Here is a 23,360-nt window from a genome sequence, read left to right on the forward strand (position 1 = left end):
CAATTGTAGGGGTGGAGGGGGGGCAAGCAAAAATAAATGACATCACCATTTACTGGGTATCTACAACGTGCCAGATAACGCACTAAGCACATTATGTCCTTTATTTCATTTAATCCTCTCAGCAACGCTGCATATTACCGTCTTCATTTTATGTGTGCAAACTGAGGTTCAGAGAGGTTAAGTAATTCACGGCAGGTCCTACAGCTAGTAAACGGCCAGGAATATCCAGTAACTCAGATACTGACCTATCTTTGGTTCCTGTTAAATAGAATAAGTAATCTATTTCTTGGAGGTTTTGTTCGGCAGTCTCGGCTTATTCACTTAATTGTTTGAATTTCGAAAACTATGTAGTGAGAAGTAACTTGCCATGAATGGGCTTCATTAGAACAAATACCTGCCTGGTAATGTCAGAGAGATGACAGGGGAACCCTTGCCCTCTACACTGTGCTTCATGGATATAATATAAACCCACCATTTTAACTCAGCTTAAGTGAGGCTATGGGAAACTGATATCTAGTGGACATGGTTATTTAGCATTGAGGCAGCACTCCATATTCGTGGATTATTATCGTATCTAAAATGTAACCCTGCTTTACACTCAACTGGCTATGTGAATGCGTTTGTCCATCCAGGGAAGTGGTTTCCCCGATGCATAGAGCACATGCCTGTCATGAAAGAGACTTGCATTCCTGGCCTCAGCTTTTCAGCTTTTCCATAATCCCTTCTGCTGCTGAATTGTTCAAGCAGCTTCCTGCACCAAGTGTGGACGTTCCTTAAGAATTACATTTAGTGAGAGCCTCCGAGCTAGAAACTCTGCTAAGGTGACGTATGCACCTTATCTCCTTTCATCATTGCGACGACTCCGAGAGCCTGGGTTCTCCAGCTCCACTTTATAGATGACGAAACTGTTTCGGAGAGGTTATAAAGTTGCTTAAGGTCGCTGAGGGGTAGAGCCACAAAGGGAGCCCGGGTCTCTGCCTCCAAGGCCACAGCAAACTCTCCCCGCCACGCCAGCGTTTCCAGCGGCGAGCGGCCTCGGGCTGGAGAGCCAGGGTGCTGATCTACTGCTTATCAAGTGTTGGTCGCGTCCCGGGAGGTGGCACTTCGATGAGAAAGCTGTGGCGGTGCCAGCTTCTCGGTCCACTCCGCGAGGGGTAAGGAAGGCGAGCGGCGGAGCGGGGACGCCAGAAGCGGTCCCCCACCCCCACCCCCGGCAGGCTGCTCCGGGAGCGCCGCCTCTGCCCTCGGCCCGCGCGGAGGGGCCCAGGACCGGGGACACCCTGGGGAGTCCGAGGTCCCGACACAGGTGGCAGCTTTGGCGCTGCGGGTTCCGGCCGGGCGCCTCAGGGCACTAGAAGCAACCGGTCCGAGCGCGGCGGAGAGCCGCAAGCAGACAGCTCCAGGAAGCGCCCTCGCCCCCTCCAAAACCGGGTTCGGGCGCAGCTAGGCGCCGCAGCGCCCCCTCGGGGTCGCGGCCCCGCCCCCGGAAGTGACGCGCGGCGGCTACGGCGCCTGGGAGGGGTCCAGGCGCAGCCAGGGGGTTCGAGAGTGGCGGCGGCCGCCGAGCAACTGGCAGGCCCGGCCGCGGCGAGGAACGCCCCGAGCGCGCGCCCGCCGGGTAGCGGCCCGACGACCCGCGCCGCCGCCGCCGCCGCCGCGTGCGGGGGCGGGGAGGGCGGGGCGCGAGGAGCCGCGGCGGCCGTGAGGCGGCGGGAGATGCGGGCGGCGGCGGGCACCCGGCGGGCTCGGCTCGGCCGCTGCCGCCTTCTCCGGCTCGGCCGCGGGGGTCGCAGCGGCGGCCGCGCCGTCCTCGAGTTTCCAGCGTGAGGAGGAGGAGTCCGCGGCCGGAGAGGCGCGTCGTGTTCGAGGCGGAGACCGAGAGGGAGCCCCGCGCGCGGCCTCGGTGAGCGGCCAGCGCCGCGCGCCCCGTCGGGGTCTCGCGGCCGCCGCCCCGCGGGCCGGGGGCGGGCGCGGGGGCGGAGGGGCGCGCGGCACGACCGGAAGTGGGCGCGGGGGCGCGGGGCTGCGGGCGCGCTCCCCCCTGACCCGCCCCCGGCCCGCCCGGCGCCGCGGCGCGCAGGTGGACGCGGGAGCGCAGCGCCCGGCGGCTCTCGGCGTCCCGCGTTTGCTGCCGCGAGGTCCCTTGGGCAAAGGTGGCAGCGGTTATTTTTGTGTTTTTTTTTTTTTTTTTTTTTTTTTTAGTGGGTGGGGAGGAGGGGAGCAATTCCGACTTTCTATTGTGACAGGAAATTGGAAAATGAAAGTACAGTAATTCAGTGCCTACAAAGGCTGGGCGAGGTCGCGCCTCTCTCCCGGGACTTTGATCTTCGGGCTGCGCGGCCGTCCGCGGTTCTTCCTCTCCGCGCGCTCGCTCTCCATCCGGTGTCAACTTTCGTTTCTGCGGCTCGCCGGCGGCCCCTCCCGCTGTGCCTTCCGCTTCGCGTGCGGCTGCGGCGAGCCGGGCTGCTTCGCTCCTGGGGAGGCGAACCGAAAGCGGCTTCTGAGGCGGGATATTATTGACTGTCCTCGGGAGGAAACGAGAGATTCTGTCGACCGGAGTAGTCAGAAGATGTGCAGTTGGCTTTCCCCCAAGCGATTGCTGTTTGAAGTTCAGAGCATTTAGCTAAAAGATTCTGGAGTTTTATTCCTCCTCACAACGGTTTGCCCATCTCTTTGGTTGGCGGATCAGATCCTCCCTCCTCTTTCCGTGCCTCTCACCTCCACGCCCTGCATGGAAAACTTGGTGCTTCGGTGTTTAGGGCTGGCAGGGGTGTTTTCCTTGAAATATAGTATGATTCAGTACTTCCCCCCTCAGGAACTCTGTTTGATTTTATTTAAACCTTAAAACTGCATGAGTGGACTCTGTTACATTCTTAAGGAAATATTGTCTTTAAGTTTTATTTATTGTAATGTAACAGTGTACTTTTAATACTCTCTTTGTTTAGTATTCTGCCCTGGTTGATATATCTAGTTAGTTTTTGGCTACAGCGATTATTTTTGATTCAGAACTAGGCTTGATATATTTCATAGCTTGGTTTTGTTTTGTTGAAGCAGCACGTCGAACAATTTGGAGACTTGTTTATTTTTTTGGGTCTTAGCTACTGTCTTTGAAAAATAGTTGGGCTATGGGTCACCACAGCGACTGGACTATGTGTATCACAAACATGTTTAGGGTGGAAAAGGTTTCATTTAATAAAGACTTCCTTTTGTTAACAAGTTATTTCAACATGCACCCTCTTTCAATTTAGCACAAGGGATTGTTCTACCATCTTTGAAGTGTTAAGATGGAATCAGTTATGTTTTCAGAATTTAACCTCTCAACAGATTTCCTTCATTTGGAAGTAATGAAGCCACTGCACCTGGCTTCACCTATGTAATTTTTAATAACTGTCTTCTGGAATTTTTTTTCTTTCTTCTTTTGGCTCTGTCATCCAGACTGGAGTGCAGTGGCACAATCATAGCTCACTGCAGCCTCGAGCTCCTGGGCTCTAATGATCCTCCTGCCTCAGCCTCCCAAGTACCTGGGATTACAGGCACAAGCCATAATTTTTTCTTTAGCTTGGAATTTTTGTCCTTAGTTTGCTTTTATGTCTGAGGAAATCATTGAAGTTCATAGCTAATACCACACTTTTAGGAACTAAAATGAAAAGTTTCAACTATATACCAAGAAGTTCACCAACTTTTCAGTCAAAAGAATAATCTGATATCAAAATTGAATTAAGGAAATATTCCTTTAAAGTACCCACTGAAGATGTCCATTTTATATCTTTGTTAGTTTTTCTCAAAACAATTCATTTCCAGTACTTCAGTCCAAAACCTCAGTGCTCTTTTTCTTTTACTCTCAGCAGCCTTCTATTCTAGATACCCTATAGTCTGCTGAAGAAACATCAGCATTCTCTACAGGGTTAGGTTCTACCCTGAGGTGTCCCAACAGCTCACCAGCCATTGACTCAATACGATCTACCCCACTGATAACCACAGGGGAAAGTGGAAATTAAACCTGTACTACCTTGGGAACACCCATGTTTTTGGGAATCTCACTGGTTGCCATAGTGGGGACATTACTTTGTTATTTTTTTTGTTTTTCAGATGTATAGCTCAGGTGTCGTAAAGTTGTAGGGCTCAATCATTATCTACATGGTAGGTAGGTACTAAGACTCCAGGATTTGGGTTTTGAATTTTTTTCAAAAACAAATGGAATTATAGGCACCACATTTGTAGTAGGCTAATGATATTCCAGTTCTCTGCCTGTCTTTCCTTCCTTTCTTGTATCATCATCTCTTACACATGCATCTTCACAGCCCTACCCTGTAAGCATTCTTGATATGAAGGCAATGTCTGGAAATGTGGAAATTCAGTTCTTTGGTTAAACTAATATTTACTAGGGAGTAGTTTTAACAGACTTAGACTAGCAGTTAATTGTTTGAATGGGTAAACTATGTAGTGAAAAAGGAATTTGCCATGAATGGGCTTCATTAGAAGAAAGATCTGTCTGGTAATGTCAGAGAGATGACAGGGGAACCCTTGCCCCCTCCACTGTGCTTAATGGATATAATATAAACTCACCATTTTAACTCAGCTTAAATGAGGCTATGGGAAACTGATATCTAGTGGACATGGTTATTTAGCATTAAGGCAGCACTTCATATTCGTGGATTATTATTGTATCTAAAATGTAACACTTTTTTTTTGAGACAGAGTCTCACTTTGTTGCCCAGGCTAGAGTGAGTGCTGTGGTGTCAGTCTAGCTTACAGCAACCTCAAACTCCTGGGCTCAAGTGATCCTGCTGCCTCAGCCTCCCGAGTAGCTGGGACTACAGGCATGCACCACCATGCCCGGCTAGTTTTTTCTATATATATCAGTTGGCCAATTAATTTCTTTCTATTTATGGTAGAGACGGGGGTCTCGCTCTTGCTCAGGCTGGTTTTGAACTCCTGACCTTGAGCAATCCGCCTGCCTCAGCCTCCCAGAGTGCTAGGATTACAGGCGTGAGCCACCGCACCCGGCCTAAAATGTAGCACTTCTTTACACTCAACTGGCTCTGTGAATGCGTTTATCCATCCAGGGAAGTGGTTTCCCCAGTGCATAGAGTACATGCCTGTCATGAAAGAGACTTGGATTCATGGCCTCAGCCTTTCCATGAGCTCTGTGCCTGTGAGAGGCATCTCCCCCTTTCTGTTCTTTATTATTTTAACGTTTCTACTTTTGGATGACTATCTCTGTACAACCAGCTTCAAAGTGATAACTGTGAGGATTACTGAAGACATTAATCTAAGAGACGTTATCTGGAGACATTATCTAAGACATTTGAATGTCTTAGAAAAGTTAGAGAAACCTAGATATTTTCGACTCTCATTCCCTATCTCTACCCTTTTCCCCTTTTCGGAAGTGCACGTAGTTGACCCTTAAGGATCCCATCCTCTTTGAGTTATGTGTTGTTAGAATTAGTCTTCTCAGGCCTAACTTTTGTAATGTTTGTTGTGTTAGGTTTGCTTGTTTTGAACATCTTTATTGAGATATAATTCACATACCTAAAATTCACCTAGAGTGTACAATTCAGTGGTTTTTAGTATGTTGACAGACTTGTGTAATCATCACCACAGTCTAAGTTTAGAATATTTTTATCACCTTCCTAAAAAAACCTGGATCTATTAGCTATCACTCGCCATTTTTTTCCTCTACTCACTTTAGCCCCCAAATCCTAAGTAGACATGGATGTATTTTATGTATCTGTAGATTTGCCTAAATTTCATGTAAGTGGAATCATATAATATGTGGTCTTTTGTGGCTGGCTTGTTTCAGTTGCATGTTTTCAAGGTTCATCCATGTTGTGTTTGCATTTCATTCCTTTTTATGGCTGAATGATATTCCCTTGTATGGATGTACTACATTTTATTTATCCATTCATCAGTTGGTGGACATTTAGGTTGTTTCTACTTTTTAGATATTATGAATAATACTGCTATGAACATTCCAGTATAAGTTTTTATATGGACATATATTTTTATTGTTCTTGGGTATATACCTAGGGGTGGAATTGCTGGGTCTATGATAAACTTGTCCAAAGTGGCTGTATCATTTTGCATTCCCACCAGCAATGTATGAGGGTTTCAGTTTCTCCATATCCTTGCCAACATTTGTTATTATCTGTCTTTTTGATTATAGCCATCTTAGTAGGTATGAAGTGGTTTCTTATGTGGTTTTGATTTTCATTTCTCTAATAACTAAGGATGTTGAGCATCTTTTCATCTGTTTATTGGCTATTTGTCTATCTTCTTTGCAGAAATGTCTTTTCAAATCCTTTGCCTATTTAATTATTTTTTCTTTTAGTTGTAAGAATTCTTTATATATTAATATTTTGGATACACGTTACTTTTGTGATACATAGTTTGAAAATATTCTCCCATTTTGGGGATTGTTATCTCACTTAATGACATTGTTTGTAGCACAGCGGTTTTAAATTTTGATGTAGTACAGTTACCTGTTTTTGTAGTTTTAATGGAATTAATTTGATTTGTCTTCAAAATCTGTTTTGACCCATTGAGATCTCATTCCTAGAGAAAGGAAGGGTTTTTGTTTTTCTGTGTGAAGATGTTCAGTCATAGGCTTCTTAGGATAAGCTTATGTGTATTTGGTCAGAGTTTCTTCCCTTAAGAATTCTTCCTAATAGACAAGATATTTTAAAATTCTATGAAGAAAATACCTTTGTTAGAGCATTTCCTTGCTGCTCGATTGCCAAAACCAATGATTACCTACCAGGATGACTTGGACTCCTGGAGGAATGATCATCTCAGTGGGGCAGGGATGCTGTTAAGCAAACTGTACTGCACAGGACAGCTTCCATAACAGAGTTAACTGGCCCCAAATACCAAAATTGAGAAACTCTGGCTTAAACTCCTAAAACTTCATATATTGAAAAATTTTCCTTTAATCCATGTCTTGGTAATCAAATAAAGGTTGCTAATCAGATAAAAGGAGAATCTATACAGATGGAATCCCTATAGACGGAACAGTGATAGAACTTGTAAGCTAAATGAGGGAGCATTTTGCTGAATCCTCAGTGTTGCCAATTTGTATATCAATTATATTTATGATAATGGAAAGTATTTGAAGGTGAAATACCAGTTGGAGCAAAAGTGTATTATTCCTTACATCTCAGCCTCCGGGCCACCCTAACACACACACACACACACTGATACACATACACCCTGGCAAATAAAGAAACTGGGTTGATTTAGATAGATTCTGAAATGGTATTCTTCTGAGAATTTAAGATAAAATTTAATAACAGTGATACTCTAGTGATTGACAATCATCAACCTGTTCCTGTAATTTATGGAACTAGGTTTATCCTCCTTGCAAGTTACTTGTTGCTTAAGACTTAGGCAGCGCGGTATGCTTAAGAGTTTGGACTCTGGATCCAGATTGCCTGGGCTTAAATCTCAGTTCTACCATTTACTTGTGTGACCTTGGACAAGTTACTTAACCCTGTTATGAATCACCTTTTTCTTATGTAAAATGAGGATGCAATAGTATCTATCTTGTATCTACCTTGTAGTGTTGTGGGGTGAAATGAATCAATACACATAGAGCATTTAAAATAGTGCCTGACATTCAGTGTTAAATAAATATTGGCTGTTACTGTTATCACATATCTTATCTATATTCTTTCAGGTCATTGCTATGGACAGTGCTATCACCCTGTGGCAATTCCTCCTTCAGCTCCTGCAGGAGCCTCAGAACAAGCACATGATCTGCTGGACCTCTAATGATGGAGAGTTCAAGCTTTTGCAGGCAGAAGAGGTGGCTCGTCTCTGGGGGATTCGCAAGAACAAGCCTAACATGAATTACGACAAACTCAGCCGAGCCCTCAGATACTATTATGTGAAGGTAATACACTTCCTGGTCTTGATACTATGAGATAACCTCAAGACAAGAATTATTCCTTCTTTTCTGTTGAGGTTATAAGTGCAAATGTCCTGGTTTATTTTAATCCAATTTATTTTATAGCATCAGCAGTTTGGAATTAGAATACAAGGTGTAAATGTTCCAGCTGTATTTCTACAAACTCTTATTCGTTAAGCCTAGTCCCACTACATGTATTTTATTCCTGATTGCATTTGTATTTAAAAGAGTACGTACAGGATTGGAATATGAAAAAGGAAATTTGAAATTCTTTTTTTGTTTATGAGAGACAGGATCTTGCTACATTGCCCAGACTGGACTCAAACTCCTCCTGCTTCAGCATCCCAAGTAGCTGGTACTACAGGCATGCACCACCACACCTGGCTTGTCTCCTTCACTCACTCACACACACACACTTGTTTTTGTAGCTTAATTTTAACCCAGGGAACAAAAATGAACACCTTAAAGAATAGCTGCTAATACATAAAGTTGATTTCTTAGTTAAAATTATATTATTTTGTTTAATATCTTAATTTTTTTTTTTTTTTTTTGAGACAGAGTCTCACTTTGTTGCCCAGGCTAGAGTGAGTGCCATGGCGTCAGCCTAGCTCATAGCAAACTCAAACTCCTGGGCTTAAGCCATCCTGCTGCCTCAGCCTCCCAGGTAGCTAGGACTACATGCATGTGCCACCATGCCCGGCTAAGTTTTTCTATATGTATTAGTTGGCCAATTAATTTCTTTCTATTTATAGTAGAGATGGGGTCTCGCTCTAGCTCAGGCTGGTTTCGAACTCCTGACCTCGAGCAGAGCAATCCGCCCGCCTCGGCCTCCCAGAGTGCTAGGATTACAGGCGTGAGCCACCGCGCCCAGCCTCTTATTATTTTGAATACATTCTTGGAGCACTGAACTAAAATAAATGGCTCCAAAGGGTAGAATTAGAATGAGAGTTCCTAATTCCTTTCACCTTTAAGTGGTTGATCTTACAAGCTTTCCTGTATAGAGATACGAGATAAGAGATAAGAGACAACTTTCTTTCTGAAGGAATAAGAACCTTAGCAGATGTAATATTCTAAATTCCTTTTTGCTTACTCAGGATGTGTATGGCTTATACCTTTGGAATTGAGATTGCAGTTCATTAAGTCTGACTTACACAGATACTGGGTTGAGAGTGTTAAGCAATTAAAATCTTTCAGCTTTGGCCAGGCACAGTGGCTCATGCCTGTAATCCTAGCACTCTGGGAGGCCGAGGTGGGTGGATTGCTCAAGGTCAGGAGTTCAAAACCAGCCTGAGCGAGACCCCGTCTCTACCATAAAAATAGAAAGAAATTAATTGGCCAACTAATACATATAATATAAAAATCAGCCGGGCATGGTGGCTCGTGCCTGTAGTCCCAGCTACTCGGGAGGCTGGGGCAGGAGGATCGCTTGAGCCCAGGAGTTTGAGGTTGCTGTGAGCTAGGCTGACACCACGGCACTCACTCTAGCCTAGGCAGGAAAGCGAGACTCTGTCTCAAAAAAAGAAAAAAAAATCTTTCAGCTTTTAACCACATGTACTCACCCTCCAGCAAATTGGTATTAGCTAATCAACACCTAAGTGGACATATAGGAATAACATTTATTGGGCGTTGGGCAGATGGGAGGGGGGAGGAAGGGATGCATACCATCTGGGGGATGGACATGCTTGAAGCTCTGACTCCGGGAAGGAAGGGGGGGAAAGGCAACACACGTAACCTAAACATTTGTACCCCTATAATATGCTGAAATAAAAATTAAAAAAATCTTTCAGCTTTTATGTAACATATTAGTTCAGTTGTTACTAAGACATTTAAGTGTTCTTGCCTTAACTTCCCCTGAATAGTAGGCACTGTGTTTGGTATGGCTAGATGGATTTAGAGGAGGGATCCCTAACCTATGGTGAGTTATATAATTATTTCATTATATATTACAGTGTAATAATAACAGAAATAAAGTGCACAATAAATACAATGTGCTTGAATCATCCCAAAAGCATCTCCCGTCTCCCAGGTCTGTGGAAAAGTTGTCTTCCATGAAAACGATCCCTGGTGCCAAAAAGGTTAGGGACTGCTGATTTAGAGAATTTTGAAGATTTTAAATAAGCTATGCCTACTTCTTAAATAGAGAACCTTGTTATGTCAGCTTTTTTTATGAACTATGGGTTGCAAGTTTATAAGAAAGTATAAGAATGGTTATTTTATTTACCTACAGAATATCATCAAAAAAGTGAATGGTCAGAAGTTTGTGTACAAGTTTGTTTCTTACCCAGAGATTTTGAACATGGATCCAATGACAGTGGGCCGGATTGAGGGGGACTGTGAAACTTTAAACTCCAGCGAAGTCAGCAGCAGTTCCAAAGATGTGGAGAATGGAGGGAAAGAGAAACCACCTCAGCCTGGTGCCAAGACCTCCAGCCGCAATGACTATATACACTCTGGCTTGTATTCTTCGTTTACTCTCAACTCCTTGAACTCCTCCAAGGCGAAGCTTTCCAAACCAATAAAGATTGAGAATCCAGCTGAGAAACTGGCAGAGAAGAAATCTCAGGAACCGACATCATCTGTCATCAAATTTGTAACAACACCCTGCAAAAAGCCACAAGTTGAACCTCTTGCTGCCGCCATTTCAACTGGCCCAAGTATCTCTCCATCTTCAGAAGAAACTATCCAAGCGTTGGAGACGTTGGTGTCCCCAAAACCACCTTCCTTGGAGGCCCCAGCCTCTGCATCCAGCATACCTGCCGCCTTCTCTGCTGCACCTCCCGTTTCGCCCATACCTGCTGCTCTGCAGGAGCCTCCTCGGACACCTTCGCCACCACTGAGTTCTAACCCGGACGTCGACACAGACATCGACTCCGTGGCTTCTCAGCCAATGGAACTCCCAGAGAACTTGCCACTGGAGCCTAAAGACCAGGATTCAGCTTTGCCAGAGAAGGACAAAACGAGTAATTCATCAAGATCCAAGAAACCCAAGGGGTTAGAACTGGCACCCACCCTTGTGATCACAGGCAGCGATCCAAGCCCCCTGGGAATACTGAGCCCGTCCCTCCCCACAGCTTCTCTCACACCAGCGTATTTCTCACAGGTAGCTCACTCTTTCTTTTTGGGGCCACCATTGTTTGCATTTATTCACCTTTTTAAACAAATCCAGAATTTATATTCCTAAGTTTGCTTTCTGTTACTTAGGTTTGTCTTAGAAAGGTTATATGTGACCCTGTGAAAGTAACCTAATTCCTCATCTCAGTTATGATTGCCAAAATAAAAGGTTTGGGGTCTTGTCTTAAAAAATCCATTGTTCTCCAAGTAAATAAATATTTTGGTTTTTCCACTTCCTTTTCTTTCTCTCTCTTGGTCATATAAAGTTGGTTGGTATCTTATAGGAAAACAGTGATAATATCGAGTCAGAAAACAGTAGGGCTTGAGAACCTTAAGAAAAATGACTGGTGTGATGTTGAGTAATAAGTTTGTACAGTTACATTGGGTATTTATTAACTTGCTCATCTCACAGAACATTTTAATAGACTGTTCCCAGACCCTTTCATTATTAAGGATAGAACATGTTGCTGACTTGGTTACCCATTATTCCTTTGTACCTGAATTCTGGTTGGTTTTTTTATTTGGGAAAGACTCTATAAAAGCTGAGTTAAAAAAAAATAGTTATTTTGACCTTTATCTTTCTTAGGCTGTGAAAATAATTTGTGTTTCATCATGATAAAATTTCAGACTTGGAGATATTTGTTAGTGGAGAATAGGGCAGTATCTGGGTTTGTGGTTATTTGTATGTGATTGCAAGGATAAAGCATAATCCTAGTAAGTCATTTAGTGAATATTTCTGTCTTGTGTGTTGCAGACACCCATCATACTGACTCCAAGCCCCTTGCTCTCCAGTATCCACTTTTGGAGTACTCTCAGCCCTGTTGCTCCCCTGAGTCCAGCCAGACTGCAAGGTGCTAACACACTCTTCCAGGTAAATTTCGTAAAAGTCTGTCTCTTGTATTTGGAGCAAGTTAAATGAAGAAATAGGCAAAAAGGCAGTGTCCCACTGCTCAGTTGATTCATTATGAAGCTTTAATAAATACTCTTAAGGTTTATTGGTAAATTTCCAAATGTTAATTTTCTTACCAGCAAACAGCTTAGATAAATATTCACAGCAAAATTTCCTTTTCATCGTTTACTATGATGTACATTTGAGTTAGACCAAGAATTATTCAACACTCTAGTAGATTTAGAGTTTACCCAAAGTTCTTTGTCATTTTAAATGCTAGAAATCCTCTATTAAAAAAAATGTATACACACACACACCCACATACACATACAGGGGACCTCTGCACATAGATTTCCTCTTTTAATTAAGGATTTGTTTCTAAAAAATAGAGAAAGGTCTTGAGAATGGTGTATCAAATATTCCTATTTCCCTTCACTCAGAATTGATATTTATAAACATTTTAAATATATATTTTTAAAAATGAATGTTATCTCTTTACCAAGATGTTAGGAAAGGTCTTGTCCTTCCTAATGGGTTTAACCATTATTTTGCCCAAAACATCTAGACTTTATAATTTTATTGTGGTCAGTTCATTTACTCATTCAAGGGTGATTATTCCTGAAAGATTTTCTTACATTTGTAATTCAACTTTTCATTTGTCCTTTCAGAAATAAAATGGTAAGGAAAAAGAAGAAAATTAAAAATCTTTCCCCTTCAGCTTTTATTTTTCTTGCAGAAATCCCTAAATTATTAGAGTGTTGAGAATTTTCTGTATTTCTTTTTTGTATTTCTTTGCCTCTCATCAGCAGGTATTTGAGTTATAGAGTGATCTGAGATCTTAAGCAAAAGCATAGTGCTCCTATAGCTTCAGCCTGGAATCTTCCTATAGAGTTGGCTTCAGACTTCTTGGTGGGGAACCCTCTTCTAGCATGAGCACCTTGTAGCTATTTGTACCTTTCTGGACCTCTTTTTGAGGGTTCATGATTTACTTTATAATTGAATTACAGTCTACAGTGCATATTATCATTGACTGAACTATCTAAAACCTTCATTCGAGGTTAACTGGAAACCTGTGTATGTAGGATATGAGGGAAGGTATAGGTTTGTTCTTTGTTTCCATTCCATCGAGATAGGTTGGAGAGTGTTAATATTTAATATGTTAGGACAAACTTAAAACATTTTTTTTTTTTTTTGAGACAGAGTCTCACTCTGTTGCCCAGGCTAGAGAGGCATGGTGTCAGCCTAGCTCACAGCAACCTCAAACTCCTGGGCTTGAGCAGTCCTTCTGCCTCAGCCTCCCTAGTAGCTGGGACTACAGGCATGTACCACCATGCCCAGCTAATTTTTTCTATATATGTTTTTAGTTGACCAATTAATTTCTTTCTATTTTTAGTAGAGCCGGGGTCTCACTCTTGCTCAGGATGGTTTTGAACTCCTGAGCTCAAATGATCCTCCTGCCTCAGTCTCCCAGAGTGCTAGGATTACAGGCGTGAGCCACCCCGCCCAGCCTAAAATTCTTATTTATTTATTTGTTTATTTGGAGATGATCTCACTTTGTCACTCAGGCTGGAGTGTGATGACATGATCATAGCTCACAGCAACCTTAAACTCTTGGGCTCAAGTGATCCTCCTGTCCCAGCCTCCTAAGTAGCTGGGACTATAGGCACCTGCCACACACCTGGCTCATTTTTTTATTTTTTGTAGAGACTGGTCTCACTGTGTTGCCCAGGCTGGTCTTGAACTCCTAGCCTCAAGCAGTCCTTTTACCTTGGCCTCCCAAAGTGCTGGGATTATAGACAGGCATGAGCCACCGCACCCCACCAAACTTGTTTTAAAAAAGGTTTTTGTTATGACATCATATTCTTTCATGATAAACAGTTACTGCCTTTGTCCTGTGAGCCACTGCAGAAGGCTGTTGTGTTTTGCCTCAGGGAATATAGTAGGGACAGAAAGTGAAAGTTAGGGTTGAGTAACAGCATGATAATGTGTTTTATTTTCTTTCTCAGTTTCCTTCTGTACTGAACAGTCATGGGCCATTCACTCTGTCTGGCTTGGATGGACCTTCCACCCCTGGCCCATTTTCCCCAGACCTACAGAAGACATAACCTATGCACTTGTGGGATGAGAAAACTGAGGAACAAAGGAACAGAGAGACATTCAACATGATTGCATTTGAAGTGAGCAATCGAAAGTTCTACAATGCTGATAATAGACTATTGTGATTTTTGCCATTCCCCTAGAAACGCCTTTTTAGGATTCCCTTTGAATAGGACTCAAGTTGGACTGTGTATAAAAATGCCTTAATTGGAGTGCAAACTCCACCTCCCTCTCTTTTTCTTTCTTTTCTTTTCTTTTTTTTCCCAGCTTAATATTTTGAGCTTTGTGCTAAAGAAATTTTTGGTGGCATTTAGCAGCTATACTTTACAAGAGCAATTAAGAACAAAGTTATTCCTTCGGGAACTTTTTTGGCAAGGAAAAAAATTATGCTGAGAGTCTGTTATTTAAAGAAATATAAGTTAAACGAATTGGCATCTTTAGGACTAAGCGTGCTCTGTTGAACTATTAGAAGTGAGCTGTTCATAAGCAGTAGAAGAAGAATCATTCCTATTCTTACAAAGTAAGATTGGAGCAGTACTATTGGGGAGATTCTGTTTTGCTATGAACCGTAACATGTAAGCAACTCTGCAAAAAGCCATCTTGTTTACATTTATTCAGGGTGAGTCTCTTAGCTATCTGTGTGATCTTGTCTGAACCTGTCAACAGGGCATGAAGCTAGTCTGTTGCAACATAGGAAGATTTTTTTAAACCTGGGGTTTAAGACAGTTTTTGGAACATCTAGTGAGAATATAGGACCCCACATCTGGCATAGATATGTTGTCTGCTCTCTGAATGGTATAGGATACAGTATGGTAAATAATGACTTTAGGAGAATGAGCTTGGATTTTGAAATTTTGAGGCATCTATGAGTAAGAGATTAAGTTGAATAACTTAAAACAACACATGAGGCTTTTCCCAATTAGAAGATGGCAAAGTGAAGGACCTTTTCTCTTTCCTCTTTACCTCATTTTCTACTGTATATTTATCATCTTTCCTTGTAAATTTAAGGTTGTTGGAGGTTGTGACAGTTTTAGAGATGTAATTAGGAAGGTGAAATGCAAAATGAAGCCTCTCAATCAGTAGTGAGGTAAAGATGTGCTTATTTCTTCTAATTTTTTTTTTTAATTAGGGAAGGACAGAGATCATTTGGGAATGTTCATACATAGGTATTGGATTATTTATATTACCAGTGAAAAATGTAGGCCTTCCTCTCTACCAAATTTATAAAATATTACCATATGGTAATCAATGCCAGGTACAGACAGATTTGTTTATTCACCAAACTGAGTCAATACCATGAATTCACAGTGGAATCTTTTGAAAAACTTGGCTTTAAATCCTAGGATTAAATAATATGCTGCCACCACCACCACCACCCTGCCCCACTCCAAACTAGCCTTTTAATCCCATAATTGAATCACATGAATTAAATGGAATGAGGGAGTAAGGACTTGAGGGCTCAAAATGACTGATCTAAACTAGCATCTTCCAGATGCATAATATTTACTTTAAATTTGTTTATATACAGTGTAGAAAAGCTCTTGTATAAGACGTCTATGCTAGCTAGTCCATTAGTAGTAGAAGGAACATAATTCAGTGAGCTGCCTTTATATGTGTAGTGTTGGAGACCTGTTACTGGTTCATTTGTGGTTATCAGCTGAAAGTCCTATTCCTAAGATGTGCAATAGTAGTGTTGAAAGGTAGGGTTTAATAGTGATGGGGAACAGACGGATTGGACTTTTTTCCCATATTGAATTATTTAGTTTGCATGTTTGTTTGAAATTAGACCTCTCAGCAGCACTTTGGAATAGTTTTATTAGCTTAACATTTTGTACATTAAATAAGTAAATATTGATGGTTGATATAAGTAGATGTTTTAAATTTTGAAAGCACAAAGGTATTTTATCTTTTTGCATTAAAGGAGAAAAGCCATCGGTTTGTTTTCACAGATGAGATCTTTAATAATGAACTATCTCAGCACAGAGGTGCCTTGGCACCAAGGGCACTGTTAAAACTCAGTCAAAACAGCCTCCTAGGAAACCGTTTCAGCGAGTCCTCTTTCTATAAACCTATAGCTAAAGCCTCTGAGAGGTGTGAGGCCTTCAGAGGGTGATGATGATGATGATCTGCTTTCTCTTTTGAGATCAACTAATTTGGGGAAGTGTGTGTGTCCATGTCCATTTTTGTAAGTCAAAGTTTACAACCTTAGTGCAAGTGTATGCGGCAGACAGTTCTATTTGTAGACTACCTCCTTCTTGGAAAAGTCTCAGCTTCATATTCTTTTGAATATCCACAGAATTCTTGTTAGCGTCCAAAGGTAACATACCACTTAAGATCAGTTTTCACTGGAGACACTTATAATTGGTAGCTGTAGCTGGTATCCATCACTAGTCAGTGGCTGACGTGAAAGAAGAGGGAGGAGCAGGTTGAATGGGGTTTTGAGACATCGGTGATCTCTTTTGATAGCTTTTCTTCTGCTCTGGGCCCTATCCACTCAGTTGTGTGCTGGAAAATGATAGCCAGGACTTCTGAGGCGGGATGTGGAGGGGGAAGCCTGAGTTCGTAGCATTTGCTGATTTCTTTGCTGTAAGTTACTCCCTCCGTGGCTGATTTCAAGCCACCACCTTGGATTGGAGAAGGGATGTATACATTGGCTCAGAGCCAGTGCCAGCAAACCACTGCATTGCTCCACCCACGGGTGGACTTTCACACAATTTCTGAGATAACTTTTTTTTATTCATATGCTGATTTTTAAAAATACAAAATTAAAACCATCATATCTGACTTCAGTAATCCTTTTGGTCTCACTTTGTTGCCCAGGCTGGTCTCCAACTCCTGGGCTCAAGTGATGCTCCCGCCTCAGCCTCTCTAGTAGCTGGGACTACAGGCTTGTGCCTCAAGCCTGGCTTAGTAATCCTTTTTTTTAATGGTTTGTCACAGTGCTTTTGTAATGTTATATTCCTCATGTCATATTTTGTTTGAACAAATGAGGAAACTTCCGTTGATTTTTTTTTTTTTAAATGTATACACAATTAAACAATCTAGATTCTGAGAATACTCTGTTAGGAAAAAAGGAATCTAGAGGCCCTCAAAAGGTCAATCTTAAGCTTCTTAGAGTTAAAATTTAAGCTTAATTTTTTCTCACATTTTGACAGTTTAAAATATAGGTATGATTTTTTTTTTCCTTCAAATTTTGATGGGGAAAGTAAGCCCACAAGCCTATATAGGGTACTGGATTTTTTATTATTTATTTTTTGAGACAGGGTCTCTCTCTGTCACCGTGGATAGAGTGTAGCGGCATCATCATAGCTCACTGCAACCTCCAATTCCTGGGCTCAAGCGATCCTTCTGCCTCGGACTCCCAAAGTGCTAGGATTACAGGCGTGAGCCACTGCACTCAGCCTGGAATTTATTTTTGAACTGGAAATTTTCTTGAAGATTTAGATACTATATTAGAGATCAGAGAAGACAAGTCTGACTGTTAAATAAATCAAAGGCTTGGAATCCTGGAGCTGTAATTCCAGTCTGTTTAACTCCAGGCTGTTGATGATATCACTTCTGTCCCATTCACACTGGGCATTGTATGCTATCTAGTCTAACCACATTGTTTCATCCTGACCTCAGAATTTGTACAATGACTCTAAATGTATAAAAGATAGCTTTTATATTTTTAGTGAATTTAAGCACAGTTAGAGGCACTCAGTGATATTTCAGAGAATCAGTGTCCAGCCTTTTTAACACACACCTTGGTCAGTAAAAGTTATTGAACACAAAAACTTTCCCTATTAAAAATTCATACATTATGAAACATAACAGAAATTTAGGATGGCATGAAAAGTAAATATTGAGTAGCAGTTCTAACATTTTCTTCCTACACCTTCCAGAAGCACACACTCTTCTTGCAGACCACTGAGTCAAGACATCACTTCTGTAATCTTGGAAAAAAAAAAAAAGTATGCTTTTCTTATGATACATGGAGAAACCCTAGAAGAGAGTTGGAATTTTTCAGGAGAGCTTGTCATGAACTTTTGAAATTTCACATTAATTCTTTTTCACCAATTGCCAAATAACCCATTACCAAATGTTTTCCAGAGCTTCGTGCGTATTATTTTTGACAGCTTGTTGTCTATTTTATCTTCATGTTAGGTATGACTCTGATTTATTTTTATTTCACTAGTCCCATATGTTAATATTTTACTAACAAATTCAGAATTTTTTCAAGTTGTTTTATGCTAAAATATATATACCAATTCCATTTTCTTGCTGCATTAATAAGGTGTTTTTTTTTTTTTTTTTGAGACAGTGTCTCGCTTTGTTGCCTAGGCTAGAGTGAGTGCCGTGGCGTCAGCCTAGCTCACAGCAACCTCAAACTCCTGGGCTCAAGCAATCCTTCTGCCTCAGCCTCCCAAGTAGCTGGGACTACAGGCATGTGCCACCATGCCCGGCTAATTTTTTCTATATATATTAGTTGGCCAATTAATTTCTTTCTATTTATAGTAGAGACGGGGTCTCGCTCTTGCTCAGGCTGGTTTCGAACTCCTGACCTTGAGCAATCCGCCCGCCTTGGCCTCCCAGAGAGCTAGGATTACAGGCGTGAGCCACCGCGCCCGGCCATTAATAAGGTTTTGATTTTTAAAATTTGTGACATTTTAGCGTCTAAGGAATACTTTCCTTGATAGGTCTATCCTATTTATCACTTCATTTAGAAAGTTAAGAAGACTGCTCATGAGGTAGTATGTTATCTGAGGGAATGAGAGAATGAATATATTTCTTCTGAAAGAGGATTGAGCAGTTGTTTAGTCCATAGTGGTGTAAGTGAAGTGGGAGGTCAGTCACATCTGTCTTTCTTCAGCAGATACTCTGACCAGAGACTGGATTTTAGGGAGAGTATTTTGTTAATTATCTTCTTGGTTTGGGATCAACAAATAAATGTTTTGTTACTGTTTTTTTTTTTTTAATGCTGCTGGCCTTGTGTGAAACAAGGTGTCCTGTTATTCCTGTTATATCATCAGAACTCTGCTTACTGAAGTTGAAGTTTTAATCTTAGAATCTAAAATTCTTGTGGGTGGTAGTGTGTTAAAGCAAGAAAAAGGTGGTGGTTTGATTTCACTTCTTGCACTTGGTGGAAGTTGTTACTATAAAAGTCATATTTTGACCTGTAAACTGAGCAAATCTGCAAGGTGAATTGATGGTAGTATAACTGTTCCATTTGAAGCTGTCAGTTTCTTCAAGCTACTTTTCTGGGGAAAAATTATGACGGATTGATAGCTTGCCAGAAAATAGCAATTTTTAGGGTGCTACCATTCACATTTAGTCATTGTGAAAGGTGGAAATAAGTCTACAGTGGTTTGTGTGAGACGGGAAATACTGGCTTTAAACAGAAACCAGGAAATTCATGCTGTTGTTAACATAATTTTAAATGAAACCTTTAACAAGAAAACTTATGAAGGACACAGTCAAACATAGTAAATATTTTGAATGCTAATCTTTTAGGTATAATACACATCAGAAGGTTTTATGAGGTTTAAAACTTTACTTTGAAATATTTAATTGGGGAGGGCTACAATATTTCTTTCCAAGACATTCTGATTTATTGGCTGAGTATATATCTGTGTGTGTGTGTGTGTGTGAGTATATATTGATGTATTGACTGACTGTGTGTGTTTGTGTAAATCTGTTTTTGAGAGGGAACATATATTATTCATCCTCTAGACTAGGATGGCTCCTAGTCTATTTTATACTAAAACTAAGGAAAAAAAACAAGTTTTTGCTGCACTTTGCAGTTGCCACTTTTTAAAGATTAATGCTTTGCACATTTCAGTAGGCCTTAAAAACTAATTGCTTGCCAACATTTTAGAAATATAGTACTCACATGTGACATACTGTAAACAAAGTCATTTTAAACTCTTCTCTTATATTCATGTATTATTGAGCAAATAAGGATGTCCTTTCTTAAAATTTCTACATTAGCTTTTGTTTAAAATCTGTATTAGGTTGTATTGTTTCTCAGAGAGGAGGTTTATACTGGAATTGGTATTTCTAAAATATAGAGATTTGTCCATGAATTGATATAATAGTGGAGGAATTCTGGCATTGCAACCTAACTTATCCTTTTAAACTGTACATAATTAGCATTAGCAGAAGTATCACAGTAGAGTATCTTGGGCTGAATGGTCTTCTCAACTTTGCCTGCTTCCCATCTCACAAAGGCCCATTCTGGTTCTTGTCCCTTCCAAGAATTATGGGCCATGCTCAGATAGGCCTGGGATCTTCTGGATGGGGTAGGGGCAGAGGTGGGGGTGCCCTGGGGCTGGACCAGAGTTCTAGCCAGTGGAATCCTTCAAGTATGCCTAGCTTTCGGGTGGGAATGCCATATCCTGGTGTTAAATCACTTGGCACTTTCTTCGGCACCCTTATTAGCACTGTTTTGTTTAAATAACTGGAAGCACTTAGTGATTATTTTGTTTGTTTAATTTCAACTTAAGGCTATTGAGGGTCAGGGAAGTCAGGTTTATTTCTCATTTGTGTTTTCTGGAACCTTAAGGGTATTTGGAGAAGGGATAAATGGATTACCTAATGAGCCATTCTTCTAGGCTCTGTAAGGTATGCTCTTTTGGCTAGGATGTTTTAAAATAATTTACAAGCTTTTAATATTGTGCTTTGTAGAAATTTGTGGTTTTTAAAAATGATTTATAGTTGATAGATTACACTTTTTGTGAAGTATTCAATTTTAAGGTGTTTTTCTGTTAAATCATTGTTGCTTATTGTCTGTTATGTGGGGGACAACAGTCCTTTCTAAGACATTTCAATTTTTTGTTTTGTGGGGGGCAGCATTACCAGTGGCCATTGTATGTGCATTCATTGCTTACATTTATCGTTTGTGCAGCAGAGTAGCATTTTCATAAACTCCCTGTTCAGTGTTAGTGAAGTTAACTAAGATGCATATATGGAAAGATAGACATGAATACAGTGAGTTCTCACTACTCAAGGCCTATGTATTTGGTTTAGCCCTGGATCTTTTCTAATCGCAGTCATACCTGTTTTTTCACTTTTGCCTTCTGGCAGTTTCATTTATCTTTGTGGATAGGGAAGATTAAATATTAAACCCAGTCCAGTCATTTTGCCACTGGTTAGCTTTGGTTTGAGGCAAATAAGATTTTTGATTAAAATTATTTGCTTAGAATTAGGCCCTTTATTCACCAGATAACCAAATTGGCTAAAAAAAAAAAATCGTGTATAGCTTTACATTTTGAAAAATAAACCAATAATTTTCCATGGGTAAATCTTCTAAAAAAAATCCTCCTTAGATACAATTAGGAATGAGTGCAATTAATGGGAAATAACTGTAAGATTATTTTAAATTCCATACGCCATGTGTTTTAACCACAGTGGCACTGGGAGTTTATGGACAACTAAGTATGGACATCACTTAAAAATTAAAAGATGGTAAGTAATAAGTTTCGTTCAGCCAATCTTTAATTCAGAAGAAAAGCATGTCTGCCGTGGACTGCTGAGTGGTCTCAGTCAGTGCTATCACAGGAGAGATGCGTTATCTCATGAGTCCATCTTGCTTTGCAAAACGTGGTAACAAGAACTTGTCAGGGTGCTTTCCTCAAACCTATCAGCTCAACTGAGAAGACAGTTACTTCACTGTTTATTTTCTCCCTTATTTTATTGAAGTCTATTTATCACATAGTATCTAGTAGCCACCACTTTGTATAAATAGGTACGTATATATAATGCAATGCACACTTACCCAAAGGAATGAATAACTGTTAAAGTGTTATTAATAACTTGTCTTAATTTCAGTGTAATTTACCCTAGGGAGACCTTCATAGTATTAAAATCATCTTTTTTCTTTTCTTTTCTCTAAAAGAGCAATTAAACATTTATAAAAATTCACATCAATTGTTTATACAGCTAGAGGGAAACTGCCATATCATCTAGCCAAGCAGTCTGACTTACCTGTCGAGAAACAACGAGGTGTTGTTTTTAGGTTGATTAGGGTGATTGTAGCTTGAGTCTTAAATTCTATCTGTATGCAACAAAGAGACTTCAGAGAGTTTAGGTAGGTGAGGAGAAGGGTGCGCTGGCACTTTGAGGGCTTTCTAATATGCTGCTTTTAAAAGAAAAAGTGTGGTTGATACTCAGTGCATCTCCAGATATGGCAGGGGGTTGCTCTGAATAACCAATCAGGTGATCGTCTTTTCTACCACTTTCCAGGTTTTATGCAAAAATTTTGTTAAATTCTATAACGGTGATATGCATCTTTTAAGAAAGATGATACCTTTTTAAAAAATTATTTTATGTAAGAACTGACAGAGGAATTTGCTTTGTATAATGCAAGCTGGCTTTAAGAAAGCACTGTAGCAAGATTTACTACAAGTCTAAAATTATACAGGTATGTTAATAGATATATGTGCAACTAGATATGGACAATTGTATTTTTTTAAATAAATATTTTTAACAAAATGATTTTTTGAATCGATTATTCATTTTCCTTCTCATATCCATTGAAGTAGTTCTGTGTACAGTCTCTGTATTATATTCTCATCCGTGCTAACTGTGGGTAAGCAAAGAGTTTTTCAATGCTTATCATTAAAACCTGGCCTTCAACTATTTGATAGCTGTCTACATTAAAATATTTAAAGCCTAGATTGGGATAGGTAGTGAAGAGGAAGATTTTATAAAATGATTGTTGACGTAAAATTAGGAATTCATGAAGAACTCACTGGCTAGAAAAGTTATTCACTATTTGAAATCTTCTTTATTTTACTTTAAAAAGAGCTTAAAATAACTTAATCAGATGCTTTTATTCTAGCCTTTGTAAGGAGCAACTTTTGCTTATTTCTATTTTGCTTATTTGTATTCTAGGTACTGTTTCTTCCTCTAGTTTTTGAGATAAGAAACTGGAGACTTCATTTAGCAAATGAAATTAGGCCTTTTCAAAACTGGGTCGAAATAATATACATAGGGGAAAGTGGGGTTAATAGGTGGCAAAATCACACCAGAGAGAGCTGTTTCATATCTCTAGAGGAAAATAAGGGGACAGAGGGACAGATTGTTGGGGGGAGCGAGCAGTTCATGTGCCCTGGTGACATGTCACTTCAGACGGTGGCTCAGTCAGCACTGTTCAGCACAGTTGGGTATAACCACTTGAGAGGGCTGTTGGACTCTCCCAAAACACCACCTCAGAATGTATTACTGAGAACAGTAGTCCCATGAGGTCCAATAAGTTTGGGAAATGGAGTCTTCACTTCTTGGAGAATCAAAATGTATTTTGCATTATCAAAAGCTCCAAGTCCTTCAGTTAAAAAGCCTGTTTAAGTCACCGTTTTCTAACCTTTCTGTGAGCAC

At 40.6% G+C, this 23,360-nt stretch overlaps 1 protein-coding gene across 3 annotated transcripts; it reads left to right on the forward strand.

Moving 5' to 3' along the window:
* The first annotated feature begins 1,074 nt into the window (after positions 1–1,074).
* On the forward strand, positions 1,075–22,478 carry ELK4 (ETS transcription factor ELK4). 3 transcript variants are annotated; one of them, XM_075996915.1, is made up of 5 exons: positions 1,075–1,154; positions 7,676–7,891; positions 10,134–11,006; positions 11,772–11,888; positions 13,913–22,478. In XM_075996915.1, the coding sequence occupies exons 2-5, from the start codon at positions 7,685–7,687 to the stop codon at positions 14,009–14,011; spliced, it is 1,296 nt and encodes a 431-aa protein (XP_075853030.1). In that variant the 5' UTR covers positions 1,075–1,154; positions 7,676–7,684; the 3' UTR covers positions 14,012–22,478. The 3 variants fall into 3 exon arrangements, with proteins under 3 accessions (XP_075853030.1, XP_075853029.1, XP_012615407.1); XM_075996914.1 differs by lacking the exon at positions 1,075–1,154 and adding an exon at positions 1,762–1,903; XM_012759953.3 differs by lacking the exon at positions 1,075–1,154 and adding an exon at positions 2,190–2,659.
* The last annotated feature ends 882 nt before the right edge of the window (positions 22,479–23,360 follow it).

This window comes from Microcebus murinus, chromosome 23 (genome assembly GCF_040939455.1).
Source record: "Microcebus murinus isolate Inina chromosome 23, M.murinus_Inina_mat1.0, whole genome shotgun sequence".
NCBI classification, from domain to species: domain Eukaryota; kingdom Metazoa; phylum Chordata; class Mammalia; order Primates; family Cheirogaleidae; genus Microcebus; species Microcebus murinus.

Excerpts from the sequence above, each read along its gene's own strand:
- ELK4 (XM_075996915.1), top strand. The coding sequence starts at position 7,685 with ATGGACAGTGCTATCACCCTGTGGCAATTCCTCCTTCAGCTCCTGCAG. Across the intron at positions 7,892-10,133 it reads TCAGATACTATTATGTGAAG|AATATCATCAAAAAAGTGAA; the intron begins GTAATACACTTC and ends ATTTACCTACAG. Across the intron at positions 11,889-13,912 it reads GTGCTAACACACTCTTCCAG|TTTCCTTCTGTACTGAACAG; the intron begins GTAAATTTCGTA and ends TTTCTTTCTCAG.